Genomic DNA, 15,369 nt, shown 5'->3' with positions numbered 1-15,369 from the left:
ACGAGGACGCAGCTTGTTGATGGTGATGATGTCATTGACACCGAAGGGAAACGTCACAACCTGCTGAAGGTCCGGCAGGTCCGACCAGAGGCGGCGGGAGGCCGGACGCGGCCCTGGGCGGCCGGACTGACCGGCCCCGTCCCATCAATCTGATCAACTATTTTAATTATTATTTTAAAACTGGAGGAAGAAATGAAAGAAAAATAACCAGTAAAATGAGGAAACATGAAGGACCAGGTGCTGCCATACAAGACAAAAACACAAAAACATGTAAATATGTTCCATCTAAAACGAAAAACTCATTTGTTCCTCAGTTTTCAGTCATATTTACATGTTTATCTCCCCATCATTCATTTTTATTTTAAACCTTTTCAAATATTTTTTTGTAAAATCAACTAGAAATAATATTGACAGTGATTTTTTAAATTCCAGACATTTATATTTGCAATATTTTCTTGACATTTTCATGAATAAATAAATCACTTCATAAAGTAAAAGTTAAATTAAAAGCCAAGTATGCATCTATAAAACATAAATGTAAAAGATAGTTTATATAAGGATATGATGCACAAATAATAAAAAAACAAATATGTGGTTAAAATATCACAAAATAAAATAAGATTCTTAAAATATAAAAGGTCAAATAAAATCTATAAATCTAATAAATCTGGTATTTATTAATTTTATGTATAAAATATGATACAGAAATGCATAAATTGATAACTTTAAATCAAGAAAAATAAATGTAGTTTAAGTTATATTAGTGAAGTAAATTTTAATTAGAAATAAAACAGGATAAAGTTTACCATAACCCATATATACTTATCCAAATCTTGATTCTAGGAAATGTAATTAATCCCCATAAGAAAGACGTGGAGACGAGTTTAATGCAAAGATTATATAAATATTTATTTATCGTTTCACATTACTGGTTCAACAAATTTAACATTTAATTTTGTGTCTTTTTAGCGTAAAACATCCAGAGGAATGTGAAAATCCTGATCAGACTGGAAATCCTGCAGATTTAAACCATCAGACGGAGTTTTATTGTGACAGGCTGCAGGACAGGAAGTTAAATGCAGTAACAGGAAATGATGGAGGTCACTCCCACATTTTATCACCTGTCTGAGTTCAACGTCTGGTTTTACCCAGAATTCCCTGATCTGAGATCTGATCTTCAACCAATGAAACCAGGGCAAATCGGAGGCCCCGCCCACTTCCGCTCACCTGGCTGCTCAGGTAACCTGCATTAGCACGTCGACGCTCACCGAACCAGAAACCAGAAAACCTACTCTCTGCTCTCAATGCACAGTTTTTATTCCGTTTCAGATCTTTCCTGTTGCCACGGAGACGGGTCCTCCTCCGCTCACCTGGAATCACAGAAGAAGAAACGCAGTAAGTCACGGCAGCGTCCAGATGTCATTCCCTGACCGGCCAGGCTGAGGCGACGCGCCACCAGCCAGAAGCTTGAAACGGAAAATCTCAACGTAGAAAAACAAAAAAAATAAATAAGATGACGTCACAACCAATGACATCACACACCTGGACTCACCTCACTGCACAACGCATCCTCTCTTCTGCTTGGGGCTTTGGGATCCGACGCCGTCATGGAGTCCTGCAAACAAAAAGGGACGACCTGATTGGTCGGTTTGTGGCTGAACGGAACAGTTTGGGGTTTTTTTTTTAGTTCAGAGATTAATCTCAACATTTCTGAGTTTCTTCTAGAAAATGCTCTCAGGACTCGTCCCTCTGGAGCCTCTGGACACCGCTGGTCTGCAACCTTTTACAGGAGGCCTGGTCTGCGTGTTTTAATCAGACATTACAGGATTTGGTGTTAGTCGGATCTTCATCCAGCAGATTTTCTAACATTTGTTACGAAGCAGCTGATTGGCTGAGAGGTGAACCTTTGACATGTTTGGTCCTCAAACCCGATTCAGAAAGAGCTGGAGGTGACATGCAGAGACGTGGAATCACTGACGGGATTATTTGGGATTAAAAGAGGTTCTGTCTGAGTCGGGTTCTACCTCGGGTGAGGCGCGGACGGGTTCAGGCCCGGGAGGAAACCAGACCCACATCCTCTGCGTTTGTCCCGGCTTGTTAACATATTGACACAATAACATGAACAGTGAAATTCAGACGCATAGAAACATAAACATGGCAGTAATCAGGACTCAATGACAGAAAGTCAAGCTGTTATGCTAGCTGAAGCAGCAATAGGCAGGGGAGGGGATCTGCTTTGTTGTATGTTAGAAAATACTTGAAAATAAATGAGTTTGAAGTTTTGCTACTCTGTCAGACTGGGGGTAAGCTAAGTGTGCTAAACGTCTTCAAAGATAAGCTAGAAATGATCCAGTAGGATCAGAGGAAGTGACCGGCTGGTCATGCAGAGCCGCGGCTAGCGGCTGAAAAGCTGCCTGGACTCGAGTCTTCAGAGCCTCACACAAGTCGAACAACTAAACCGCTAAAGTCTGAAGCACGAGCCTCCATCTGTGCGGGCCAAAGGCTCTCTGGCTGAAGCTCCAGTCTTCACCAGCAGGGGGAGACACTTGCACCACAAATACAAGCTGCTGTTGCAGATTAAGGTTGTGTCGGTTGCCATGCCAACAGGGCAGAAACCCTTCATCTCGGCTGCTCGGTCGTTTCTGTACCTTTTGGACGGGTCTTGTGCGTTCTCCTGCTCGGACTCTCGTTTGGATTTTTGCCGTTCTCCAGTCCGATTCCTATCACTTCTGACGAGGAGATGTACTCAAAGTCCGACCCATCCGCCGCGCTCAGGCTGTTCCAGACTCTGCTCGGTGCCGGACGCTCTGCGCCGGGCTGGACTCCCTTCAGTCCTGAGGAACTTTGGGTTTCCAGACCCGAGTCCTTTAAAGACTCCTGACGCCTCCGCCTGGTCTCCTCTGCAGGTCCAGCGGGAACGGCTGTAGGTGTTTGTGGGTTCTGGTTCTTTGGCGGTTCTGCTGACCTGGGATCAGGACTCGTTCCGGAGGGCCAGGCCGTCGCAGATTGGTTGAAAGTGCCAGGAGTCTGGACCGCCTCCAACGGCTTCTTTGATTGGCTGGAGCTTCCTGGATGGGAGGGCGGATCCTCCTGGATTGAGGTCATTCCAGATGTCTTCTGTGATTGGCTACAGAGAGGGGAGTCGGGGTCCTCGACGGCCTTTGACCTCCGTATGGTCCCGGGACGCGCTGAAACACAACAATGGCTCCAGATTTAGAGCTGAAGATCCAACAGGACGTCGCTGTTTAGTTAGCGCCCAGCTAAAGACACGTTGACTTCCTGCTGGAGGGCAAAAAGCTGCTGGCTAACAATGACTAGCATTGGTGTTAGCTGATAAGTTGTCAACACAATGGGGTGAACTTGAAATGAACGCCTGATATTTAAAAGGAAAAGGGACGCAGGGCTTTAACTGTCAACACAATGACAACTAGATAAGGTCAAGAAAAAGTTTTAATAAAAAAAAAAAGCAAATGAGAGGAAAGTAGCTCAGCTATGCTAGCCTGACCATGACAAGTTTAACATGTAGATGTGCTGCAGAATTCATTGTGTTGAGTTCAATTAAAAAACAAAACAAGCGTCGACCCAGAGACCAACTGACGGATCATCTGTAGAGCAGGAGTTTAAATCGGCTAATCAAGCGCTGCTGTTAGCTTAGCCAGTAGCAGCGGTGGCTAGTCTACCACAGCGACCACTCATGAATAACGTCAGAACAAACAGAAAGCCAGAAAACAATAATTCAACGGATAAAATGCGGCAAATGTTTGCTTGTTTTTTGGTGTTGAATCCTGATGCATTAGTGGAGCTGTTGTCAGTCAGTTGCTATGGAAACAGGTCTGTTCGCAGCGTATGATTAGTTCTGAGTTATTCTTTAAGGGTTTTTCTTGTTATTTTCAGTGACGGCTCTGAATCTCCTGGTTTCATCTAGCTAACGGTTTTACTGCAGCAGCGCCGCTGTGGATGGAAAATAATCGTCTTTTTTCCCTCCATCGTCGTTCGCATGCGCGACATGTCGGGATGTAAACCATACCGTGCACCGTGTCTGCGGGAACAGGAAGTGACCCCCGGCGCTGCCCCCTGCTGCCCCTGCGGGACGGCGTTCTGGTCTTCAGGGCGTGGCCCTTCCGGATCTCGGCCATCAGGTGGTCGATGATGCAGCCGTCGTCCTGCTGGTTCACCTCCCTCCTGACTGCAAGGCGAGCATCGGTCAGCCATCGGTCTTCTCTGATTGGCCAAGGCGCTGCTGGAGGCGGGACTCACCCATCCTGCTGGAATCTCCTTTCAGCTGCTTCTCCTCCTCTCTTTTCTTTCTCTTCTTCTCCAGCTCTCTCCGGTTTTCGTTCTCCTGTCAGGTGAAAACGACCAGGATGTTTTGTTTTGTGATGATCTCATCCTGATGATGTCAGAAGCACCTGTGATTGGCTGCTCACCTTGAGGGCTTTGAGGAACAGCCCTCTGAAGGTCTTGATGATCCCAAAGAGGTCGTCGAGGCAGAAGGTGCCGACGTCTTCGCACAGGTAGTCCGCCAGGTCCCGCCTCCTGTCCTCCACAGAGGTCATGACCTTCTGCAGCTGCTCACACACCTGCAGGCTCTCCTGGAGGAAAAGGAAAACCGTCACGATGCGAGCGAGACGAGGCGACGACGAGGGGGCGGGGCCTGACGACTCACCTGGATGGCAGACAGGTACTGCTCCTTTATGTCCTCAGAGGAAAAGGAAACTTTTTTCTCAGAGCTTTTGAGCCGTTTGGACAGAGAGTAGTACTCAGACTGGATGGACTCCATGTTCACCCTGCAGCCAGAACAGGAGAGTTCAGTCCAGTTCAGTTCACTCCAGTTCAGTTCAGTCCAGTTCAGTCCAGTTTAGTCCAGTTCAGTGTCCAGTTTACTCCAGTTTAGTCCAGTCCAGTTCAGTTCACTCCAGTCCAGTTCAGTTCAGTCCAGTCCAGTTCAGTCCAGTCCAGTTTACTCCAGTTCAGTCCAGTTTACTCCAGTTTAGTCCAGTCCAGTTCAGTTCACTCCAGTCCAGTTCAGTTCAGTCCAGTCCAGTTCAGTCCAGTCCAGTTTACTCCAGTTCAGTCCAGTTTACTCCAGTTTAGTCCAGTCCAGTCCAGTCCAGTTCAGTTCAGTTCAGCCCAGTTCAGTCCAGTTCAGTTCACTCCAGTTCAGTTCAGTCCAGTTCAGTCCAGTTTAGTCCAGTTCAGTGTCCAGTTTACTCCAGTTTAGTCCAGTCCAGTTCAGTTCACTCCAGTCCAGTTCAGTTCAGTCCAGTCCAGTTCAGTCCAGTCCAGTTTACTCCAGTTCAGTCCAGTTTACTCCAGTTTAGTCCAGTCCAGTTCAGTTTACTCCAGTCCAGTTCAGTTCAGTCCAGTTTACTCCAGTTTAGTCCAGTCCAGTTCAGTTCAGTCCAGTTTAGTCAAGTTCAGTTCAGTTTACTCCAGTTCAGTCCAGATGGAGAATTAATTTAAATCAGGGTTTTCAATGTTTTCAGCCTGGGACCATCTACTGGTCAGCTACACAGACATAACACAGCTTCCATAAATAACTAGCTACCTACATAGCTACACAACTAGATAGCTACTTAACTAGGTAGATAACTAGCTACCTACATAGCTTGATATCCAATTTGTAAGATAGATAGTTTTACACTAGACACTCAGTGCAATAATAGTTTTTTATATAAATGGTTCACTAATCTGCTGCCACAAACTAACCGTGTTTTTACATCAACACTCGTTTAATTCGCTCATTAATGGAGAGGATTTTTGTCTAAAATAGATTTCATGCCTGATTTTGTTACATGTTAATCTCCCAGGATCATAATGACACCATGACCTCCGTTTGAAATGGAAATTAATTTCTTTAAAGTGAATAAATCAGCTGGTCTGTTTACCCAGAAGCCTTTTCACAGATCTGCAGGTCGTCAGGCAGGTTGAGCAGGTCCGGGTGGTTCTCCTCCACCTCCTGGGGTCAGATTAAAGTCTCAGGTTATGTAATCCGTGTCCAGCATGAGCAGCGTGAGCAGAGCGCCCCCTGCCTGTACCTCCAGGATGTGGTGCAGCAGCGTGATCCTGGACTTGTTGGCTTTAGTTTCAGTCAGTCGGAGCAAAGTGCCGATTTTAAAGCCGTCGGCGTTCCCAGTGTGAGTTCCCTGAAGCAAAAGCATTAAATGACAGCAGATTACAGCCGATTGTTCACCTGGATTACGTCGTGTGTACGGAAGCAGAAAGCGGTTACATAGTTGAGGAAGTTCCCGACGCTGAGGATGAGTTTGCAGAAGCTGGGCAGGCGGCAGCTCTCCCTCACACCTGAACACACCAAACATCACCATTTCACACGGAGAAAAAGCATCTGGGTCAAAATCATCAGGGTAAATATGACTGAACACGACGGAAACATCAAATCTCTACAAGCCTTTTGGTTTGGTGCAAATGCAGGAGCTTGTTTTTCATTAATTCCCCAAAATTGATGAAAAAGTTTTAGTTGCACCGGCAGACTAACGTGGGAAAAATATCTCGCTATAAATGAATTTATCTAAAACTTTTAAAATCAGTTTTAAGGAATTATTTACTGAACATCAGCTCCCATGTTTGCTGAAACGTGAAGTTGGTCAAATGTCCTGAGAAACTGGAGCAAAAGTTTCTTCCCGTCTGAATCTGAACTCTGGTTGTTCACATGAACACCAGGGGGCGCCACATCGCTAACTGCAGCCCTATGGAGAACTCTTCTTCAGGTGTTTTCAGGTTTTAATGTGTGTGTAGATTCTGTTGATACAGACTTTGGCAGGCCCGGTCCAGAAGTTCGGCTTTGGGTTTCAGAGTCTCCAGCGCACAGCTGCTCTCTTCACACAGCAGCATGCACTCGATTCTCAGCGCGTAGCTGCACACACACACACACACACACACACACACACACACACACACACACACACACACACACACACACACACACACACACACACACACACACACACACACACACACACACACACACACACACACACACACACACACACACACACACACACACACACACACACACACACACACACACACCTGTCAGGCGTGCAGGTGAATCATTACTTCAGCAGACAGGTGGCGCTGTCCTCTTACCTGGGCACGTTCAGCAGCTGCAGGTAAAACTGATCCACTGACGCCATCTTGTCTCTGTCTTCCTGGTGGGACTTCAGGTTTTCTATCTGAGGACGGACAGGTGAGACAATCAGGTGAGGCGTCAAACAGCGTGTGGACAAGTAGAGGGACATTAAAGGTGGAGGTCAGGTAAGCAAAGCCCCGCCCCCTGACCCAATCTGAAAGCTTCCTCTGAAGCGTGTCAAAAAGGAACTAGCGACAAATATAGACTTATTTTAAAGTTCAGACTTTTTTTCCCCCCAAAAAAATTGAATATCAAGAAACTTTTTCAAACAGTGAATAACACAAATGTAACTAGCGACAAAGCAGCGATTCGTTATGGCTCAGGTCAGCGCCTGCTGAACTCTGACCTCGTGTTTCTCTGGCAGCAGTTTGACCAGCTGCTTGAGGATTTCCACATCGAACTTGGACCGGTCTCCGTTCTGGACCAGAGACACAAACTCCTCATGGGAGCTTCAGCAGAGACAGAGCAGAAGAATCGATCAACGACTGAAAACCAGGAAGTGCAACCAAAGGAGCGATCCTATTGGCCGGCGCCTCACCATCTGAACTGCTTCAGGAAGATGTTGAGGTTCAGGCTTTTCTTGGCGTCAATGAAGGAAATCTGTGGACGAGGAGACGACAGAGACAACGGGTCAGACAGACGATGCCTTCAGGACCACAGAACCTGCACCGACGTTTCTCCACCTCTTTGGACTCCGTTCTGGTCTTGGTTCTGGTTTTGGTCTCAGTGGGAGGCAGACTGAAGAGCTGCTCGATGCTGCAGTAATCTGGTTCCACCGATTCCGACGATGACGATGTCCAGAGAGACTGATGATCTGTGGACAGACAGAGAGTCCAGAACCTGACCGGGTCCAAACAGCTCAGAGTTAAGGTGGGAGAACGTCCACTGGCTCACCGGTTACCACTCTGGACGGGAGTTTCTGCCAGTTCAGCTTCTTCATCCGCAGGGAGGGGCAGGGGGCGGGGCTTGAGTGGTGGGCGGGGCTAAAGTAGGCGCTGCCTAAAGTCGGTGCTGAATGAGCGGCGATCATTTCCATTGGTGGAGGCGGTGGGATCCCCATGCCAGGTAAAGGTGGAGGCGGTGGAGGTCCGGCGCCTGGTAGTGGTGGAGGCGGAGGAGGCGGAGCTCCAATACCAGGTAAAGGTGGTGGAGGAGGAGGAGGAGGAGGAGGTGGAGGAGGAGGAGGAGGTGGAGGACAACCAGCTGCAGGGGGCGGAGCCTGTTTCTCTGCCAACAGCTGTAATTGGTCAGGAGGGCAGCTGAGCGGTCGGGTCTGCACCGCCCTGTCCACCGTTCTGACCTTCTTATTGGATGACGGATGTTTTGGGGGGAAGAGCCGATCCAGCAGCGAATCACCGGGACCTAAATCAGCTGGAAACACATTCAGACACGCTTACATCCGGTCAGTGATCCCTCTGGACCCGCCTCCTGACCCAGAACCTGAAACCGGACTCACCGTTCTGGGCCAGCAGCGTGGCTCGATCGGTCAGCGCCTCCAGAGCCAGCCAGATGTCGTTTCTCTCTGGGTCCACCATCGACAAGGCCTGAAGGATGGACAGCAGCTGGACTGAGGATGGACAGCTGGACACCTGGACACAGAGACCATGGAGACGACGGTGAGACACAACCCGGTTCTTCACAACCCGGTTCTTCACCTCGGTAACAACCAGGAACGGCCAATGGTCAGAACCGCTAGCCGAAAAGTTAGCTATGCTAGCCAAAAAGTTAGCCACGCTAGCCAAAAAGTTAGCCACGCTAGCCGAAAAGTTAGCCACGCTAGCCGAAAAGTTAGCTATGCTAGCCAAAAAGTTAGCCACGCTAACCCTTATGCACTTATCACAAAATAAGTTCTAATGCTACAGTGAGATGCTAATGCTAAACTGCTATATCAACATGGTATTTAGCAGAAGCTAATGCTAATGATTTGGGCACATTTCCGCTAATGGCGGAGCTAATTTTTAGCTTAGCACTTTTGCTAATTTTGAAAACATTCAGCACATTGAGCTTAAAGTTTAGTTATGAACTGCTGAAAATTATCCAATTATTTAGAGGTTTATTCATGCTCTTATTTTGAAGAACCTCCTGGAGAAATTTCTTTGAGGTTTCCGAAGAGGAACGTTGTTATTTTGTTGGTGAGGAAGAGGAGCTGATGAAGAGGAGCGGACTGACCTTGGTGAAGAGCAAACTGAAGACTTCCTGGTGGTTGCTCATGTCGATCCCGCCGTACAGTCTCTCCATCTCCTCTTCGTCGTCCGCCATGGAGTCTTCGAACGCATCGCACTGGATGTTGAGGTCCATGTCCTCCGTCTCTCTGGAGACGGACGCAGAGACGTCACAACGCCGCCGGACTCTGGTTATGGAAGCCATGCAGAAACATTTACCTCAGCTTGGGGAGCAGATCCAGCAGCTGCAGCCCTGAAACACAGCGAGCGTCATGGTGAGACTCAGAGTTTAGAGTCCAACGCGTCCAACACGTCCAGCACGTCCAACACGTCCAACGCCTTTGGACCAGGTCAAAACGCTCCAGCAGTCCGGTTAGCAGTGACAGGACCAGACTGGCAGGCGGCGATGGCATCGTTTGAATTTGAACCGTTCCGGTTCAACTGCACAGTTTAAACTCATCAACTTTCATTCTAGGAGTTTTTTGCCTTTTACGAACTTCACTTGTTTCCATAGTTACAGTTTCAGGTATATAAATATCAGACATATGAGCTTAAATATAAATGCTATAAATCCTCTTTACATTTTGGCCGGAGACGTTTATTTTTAAAAAGCTGATGAAAACATAACGAATCGCATCAACTGAATAATCTACATCACACACGGCGATTACGTTTAAAAATAGACAATAATCCATGAAGCTGATCAACGTCAACTTCTGAATTCAATTACTGTAAAAACATCTTTGTAAAAATTGTTTTGCTAAGTTTTCTGGCATTTAGCAAATAGAAATAATTTTATTAATTCTAACTGACCAAAAACAGGAAAAGTTTGGACCGATTTGATTGCAGATGGTAAAATAAAAACATGTTCGTCTTTCTTTGACTTTTCAAACTCAAATTTTACTGTTTTTTTTTTCCCCGTAGAAAATTTGCTGGTCCTTTTTTTTTAAATTCCTTTTTTAACTGTTGAATGTAAAACCTGAGATCAGCGAAAGGCCAAAGAAAACGTCTGAAACCTGAGAACATGTGGAGGATGTTCTGATCAACCGGAGAGACAGAAAAGCTCAGAATGAGTCTCAACTCATGATGTTCCAGAGTCGCATCTGGAGCGTCGAACATGATCCACGTGGATCCATCATTAAAAACTTATAAAACTCGTCTGAACCTGATAACGGGAGAATTTTCCACAACTGTGGTATGTCTGAAATGTCTGAGCTGGTTGTGCCTGTTCCCCTCCTGGCCTGTGGGGGCGCTGCACCACTGAAGGAAACAACATGAAAACCGCTGAGCGCAACTTCCTTCTTTCTTGGAAACAAAATGGAGGCGTCAGATTTTTTCTTTTTGTCTCTGGCTAAAGACCACGACTCATTTCTCCTGCTAGCGCTAGGCTAGCACGTTTGTTTTGGTTGCATTTACCCAGAATGCCCTGCGCTGTAGTCCACTTCCTGCTCTAAACTGTTCAGAACCGAACTGGATGAAACGGAACTAAACGAAAACAAATAAAATGGATTTAAATTGAATTAAGCCAAACTGAATCAGATGAAACAGAATCAGTTCTATTGGTGAACTGAACCAAATAGAACTGATCATCTTCATTGATCTCCAGCCGTTTATTAAACTTTACATGAACGAAGCTCCCATCACTACCAAACTTTTTACATCTTTACGTTGAATAATTTTTAACTTCTTCGACTCCGATAGTTTATTTTCTGGAAGTGATTCATTCCAGGACTAAATAATCTTTGTGTGTAATTTTGTTTCAGACCACAGATTTTAAAACTTCTAATTTTATGAGAGTCATAATCGTTTTATAATTATTATAAAACCACAGCCTGGTTTCATAAACAAACCGACTGGCATGAACCTTACAAGTCGTCTCTGCTCTGTTGGCTACAGAGAAAGTTTTATTTCTGCTCCCAGCCAATCATATTTCTGAATAAAACTAATGCTGATTGGCTGAGGAGCGCTAAGCTCCGCCCATCTGAGGCCTCTGCTGGTTCGTACCGATGAACTCCTGTCTGAGTCGCTGTCTCTTGCGCAGGTCTTCCTGTCCCAGGAGGAGGACGTTGATGACGGCCATCATGGCGACCATGTAGGGGGCGCTGTCAGTGGCCTGCAGTTCGTTCATGATGACGCTGAAGCGATACTGCTGCTTCCTCAGAGTCTGGAGGCAGAGACACAAACACGTCAGATCCAAAACGACCGAATCGGATCCAAAACGACCAAAAACGTCCGAATCGGATCCAAAAACGTCCNTACTGAACAGCTCCTGAACAGCTCCTGAACAGTTCCTGAACAGCTCCTGAACAGCTCCTGAACAGTTCCTCAACAGCTCCTCAACAGTTCCTGAACAGCTCCCTAACAGTTCCTGTTTACCTGCTCAGGTGTGGGTTCAGGTCCGATCCGCTCGTCTTCAGAGAGCTGTCCGTTTTCTTTGGTTGCGGCTTTGCAACTTTTCTCTGCCTCCTGCAAATAAAAACATATTAAACTCTGCAGACGTCATAAAACTTAAACGGATGGAGATAAATGTATGGCTGCTTGGAGGATGAAGCAGCACAGCAGCTTTTGCAAAACAGGCCAGAGAAATAAATGCATAAAAAAGAAAAGGAGGAATAAGCAGCAAACACAGAAAGCAAACCTTCAGCATTCAGGCTAACGCATAGCGGCTGAGCGCCCTGAGGAACTCCAGAAGAGCAAAGCAAGTCCACGTTCAGTCTCAGGAGTCTGAGGTCAAAGTTCAGCAGACAGTTCTGGTTCCACTGGCTGATTATTTCACTGACAACATGGGAAAACGTCATCAGCCAGAGGAACTGGGACTCTTCCATCAATACGAAGGAATTAGTGACTGAATGCTGCTGGGACGTTACTTACAAGTTAGTTTTGTGTTATTTTAAGCGAACTGAGATATTCGGACTTGAAACTAGACTAAAATAGTTGGTAGAGTTTTGTGCTTCTGCAGTGTGAGCAGCAGCAGCAGCTGGAGTTATGGCGGCCGTCCGTTCAGACGGAGCTGCAGCAGGAACAGGAAGCAGGAAGCCTCACCGTCCCCGCAGAGGAAAGGAAGGCCTGGACGGTGTGTTGCCAGCAGGAGATGGCAGCCAGCACGGAGCTGGCAAAGTCCTCTACCTGCTCGTCCTCCAGGAGGAAGTCGTCCAGCCGGCCGGCCTCGTCCTCGCCGCCGTCCGGCTCGCCCAGGCTGCTGGAGCCCAGCGTGCTGCTGCTGATGGCGCCCTGCAGCGAGCGCCTGTCGCCCGCCAGCGCGTCCTCACTGACCGCATGCTGCGGGACGCCACACACTGCTCAACATGCTACAGTACATCTACAACCTCGGCCAGTCGCCCGCACAGAGCCAGGCTAACGTTAGGCTAGCGGGTCAGTTCCTTACCTCCAGAGGCGCTGAGGCGGCGGCAGGTCAGCGGACGATTTGATTGGTTGGAAGCAGAAAGAACTCGTTAGAATCACAACGTTACAGACTAAAGCGTTTACATCCTGGTGCTGCGTCTGGAATATTTCTGGTTCTGAACCATAAAACAACTTTTACTGCAACTGTTGAATAACATAAAGCAAATTCATTATGAGGTCACTTACACAAAATGCAACACCGCCCCCAAGAGGGCAAAGGTTGTCATTACACTCCTACCTGTGAGCTCCGGTCTGCAGGAAGTGATTCGTTCAGATTTGTAGTTGTTGAGTTTTGCTAGATTTTAAAAATACTNTCGGATCCAAAAACGTCCGAATCGGATCCAAAAACGTCCGAATCGGATCCAAAACGTCCGAATCGGATCCAAAAACGTCCCAATCGGATCCAAAACGACCCAATCGGATCCAAAACGGCCGGATTAGACCAAAATGATTTAATCAGTGACGGGATCTGTTCAGACTCTACGGAGGTCAACTGGGGCCAAAATGTTCGCTCAAAAGAAGAAAAAAAAACTGATAAAAAAAAATAAAATAATCGAAACTGAAATTATTTTTAAGCTGGAAAGAAAAAAACATTTGAAACAAAAAAAAATTTAACTTGAGAAACAAACTGAAAATGAAGATCTTAAACTAAACAATTAATTTGAAACTGAAAAATGTATAGGAAACTTAAAAGCTAGTTTGAAATTTAAAAAAAGTTTAAAACTGAAAAAATTATAAACTGAAAAACTAAAATATTTTAAACAAAAAGTTTTGAAATTGAAAAAAAAAAAATTAACTGAAAATAAAAATTTGAAACTGAAAAAAAATGTTAAAAACTACTTTTCAGATTCAATGGTTTTTTTTTCAGTTTCAGACATTTTTTCTTTTGAACAAGCTTTATGGCCCTGATCTCTCTCCGTAGGCCTGCTGTGCCCAGCTGAACGGACAGAGGAAGCAGAGAGCAGCTCCGTTTCCCGCTCAGGGTTTGGGCGGGTCAGAACCGGTCAGTCTTATCTGCTGCTACGCCACGATCCCGCTGACAAAGCAGCGATGAAACGGTGACATCAGCAGAACGACTCGCCTTCCAACGACACCAAACCCGAACCAAAAGAACATTTCTGTGACGTTTATTTTCACCAGAAAAACTCCTGGAGGCTCTGAACTGACCGACTGCATGCTGGAAAACCAGCAGCACAGAAATACGCTAAAAACATTTCCACCGACGTTTATCCTTCCACTCAACTTTCTACCAAAATACTTTCTCGTCAGTAGGCTTCCTCATGACCATTACATCAGTTTCATTGGAGCTAAACAGTTTATCAGGAAATCAGTAATATTCTGATTTCCTGATAAACTGATTTTTGGGTCGTTCTTCACTTAAAAAAATAACAAATCAACGGTAAATTAAGTTTTAACTATATTTACACTTTAAAACTTTCTGGTGCGAATAAGAAGCTGAAAGTTACACTGTCAAAAATTATCAGCAATAGTTTGGGTTATTTAGAGGAAAAAGCCATAAGTTCATCAAATTATTAATTCATAACTTGATTAAATATTTAATTTGGATAGTTTAGTTCAGTTCAGTTTAGTTTTGATGTCAAGCAGGAGTTTATATAGAAGTTATCAAGACCCAGCTTTTATTTTGATGGTCCACTTCCTCTTATTGGCAAGTTAATTTGCTCAATAGCTCTACATCTAGATCCAACTAGCTAAATATTTAGCTACATCTGTGCTATATATTTGCTAAATATTTAGCTAAACTATTTAGTTCTGAGGCTAACTATTTAGCTCCAATGAAACTGTTTAGCTTGGAGCTAAATAGGTAGGTTGTTAGATATTTAGCACCTAGCTAAATATTTAGTTAGCTGACTAGCTATTTATTTAGCTAGCCAGGTAGCTAAATAAATATTTAGTGAGGAAGCTTAGTGCCGTTTAGCTTGGAGCTAAATATTTAGACTAAATCTTTAGCTCGCCAACTAAATATTGGATTAATGAGCAACAGCTTAAATATGGCTGACCAATTAACTCCCATTTTTCCTCTTATAACAGGAGAAAAAACTCAAGTTATTGCTGTTAATTTTTGCCTGTATAACTTTACGAACATCACCGATCCGTGAAGGAGGTTTAGCGATGTTTAGGATGGAAACATCAGCGGGGTTGAGAGGCGGATCGGAACCAGAGGAAGCAGGAAACTCGGCGTGTCGGTGGCGAACCTTGTAGTTCTCGAAGGCGTCCAGGATCAGGCTGCAGCCCTGGGGGTCGAAGAGGGCGAGCGCCGCCAGCAGCTCGAACACCTGCATCTTCACCATCACGTTGGACGTGTCCAGAGCTGCAGGAGGACACAAGGACAGGAGGTCAGAGGGCAGCGGCTCGGTCCGCCAGCAGGCCGGCGCCGGGTCGGGTCGGCCCCATGTTGGCGCCAATCAGAGGAACGAGACGCATTAAGAGAGTAAATCAGTCAGTTGGTGCAGAAATCTCCACTGGTTTCAGCTTCCATCGATGTTTCACTGCGTCGGAACCGAAGCAGTCCGGTCTCGGTCCTGACCGGTCCCCTGACCGGTCCCCTGACCCGCTCTGCACCGGGCCCTGACCGGTCCCCGACCGGTCCCCTGACCCGCTCTGCACCGGTCCCCTGACCCGCTCTGCACCGGGCCC

At 46.1% G+C, this 15,369-nt stretch overlaps 2 protein-coding genes across 10 annotated transcripts in view; both read right to left on the bottom strand.

The window, feature by feature from the left end:
• Nucleotides 1-1,014: 1,014 nt before the first annotated feature.
• On the bottom strand, nt 1,015-15,054 carry LOC103457122 (inverted formin-2-like). Of its 9 annotated transcripts, XR_532384.2 has the most exons (24): nt 14,928-15,053; nt 11,317-11,476; nt 9,532-9,565; nt 9,320-9,461; nt 8,607-8,739; nt 8,045-8,521; nt 7,834-7,964; nt 7,689-7,750; nt 7,497-7,599; nt 7,108-7,193; nt 6,774-6,874; nt 6,233-6,303; nt 6,039-6,146; nt 5,889-5,959; nt 4,667-4,787; nt 4,428-4,592; nt 4,258-4,342; nt 4,028-4,186; nt 2,649-3,188; nt 2,025-2,093; nt 1,905-1,943; nt 1,707-1,799; nt 1,553-1,615; nt 1,015-1,370 (listed from the first exon to the last, which is right to left on the bottom strand). XR_532384.2 is itself a non-coding variant. In XM_008397071.2 (21 exons), the coding sequence occupies exons 1-20, from the start codon at nt 15,021-15,023 to the stop codon at nt 1,554-1,556; spliced, it is 2,907 nt and encodes a 968-aa protein (XP_008395293.1). In that variant the 5' UTR covers nt 15,024-15,053; the 3' UTR covers nt 1,295-1,370; nt 1,543-1,553. The 9 variants fall into 9 exon arrangements, 4 of the variants coding, with proteins under 4 accessions (XP_008395293.1, XP_008395292.1, XP_008395295.1 ...); XR_532381.2 differs by having other exon boundaries at nt 1,905-2,093; XR_532383.2 differs by having other exon boundaries at nt 1,707-1,943.
• Nucleotides 15,055-15,218: 164 nt separating this feature from the next.
• LOC103457137 (pleckstrin homology domain-containing family G member 3) overlaps nt 15,219-15,369 on the bottom strand; it is a 23,582-nt gene continuing 23,431 nt past the window's right edge. The window contains exon 15 of the mRNA XM_008397091.2: nt 15,219-15,356. Coding sequence (XP_008395313.1) covers nt 15,219-15,356 — 138 coding nt within the window. The remainder of the gene's footprint in view (nt 15,357-15,369) is intronic.

The sequence above is a fragment of the Poecilia reticulata genome, linkage group LG21 (assembly GCF_000633615.1).
Source record: "Poecilia reticulata strain Guanapo linkage group LG21, Guppy_female_1.0+MT, whole genome shotgun sequence".
Lineage (NCBI taxonomy): Eukaryota > Metazoa > Chordata > Actinopteri > Cyprinodontiformes > Poeciliidae > Poecilia > Poecilia reticulata.
The sequence above is the reverse complement of the archived record's forward strand: the minus strand, read 5'-3'. Positions and strand labels throughout refer to the sequence as shown.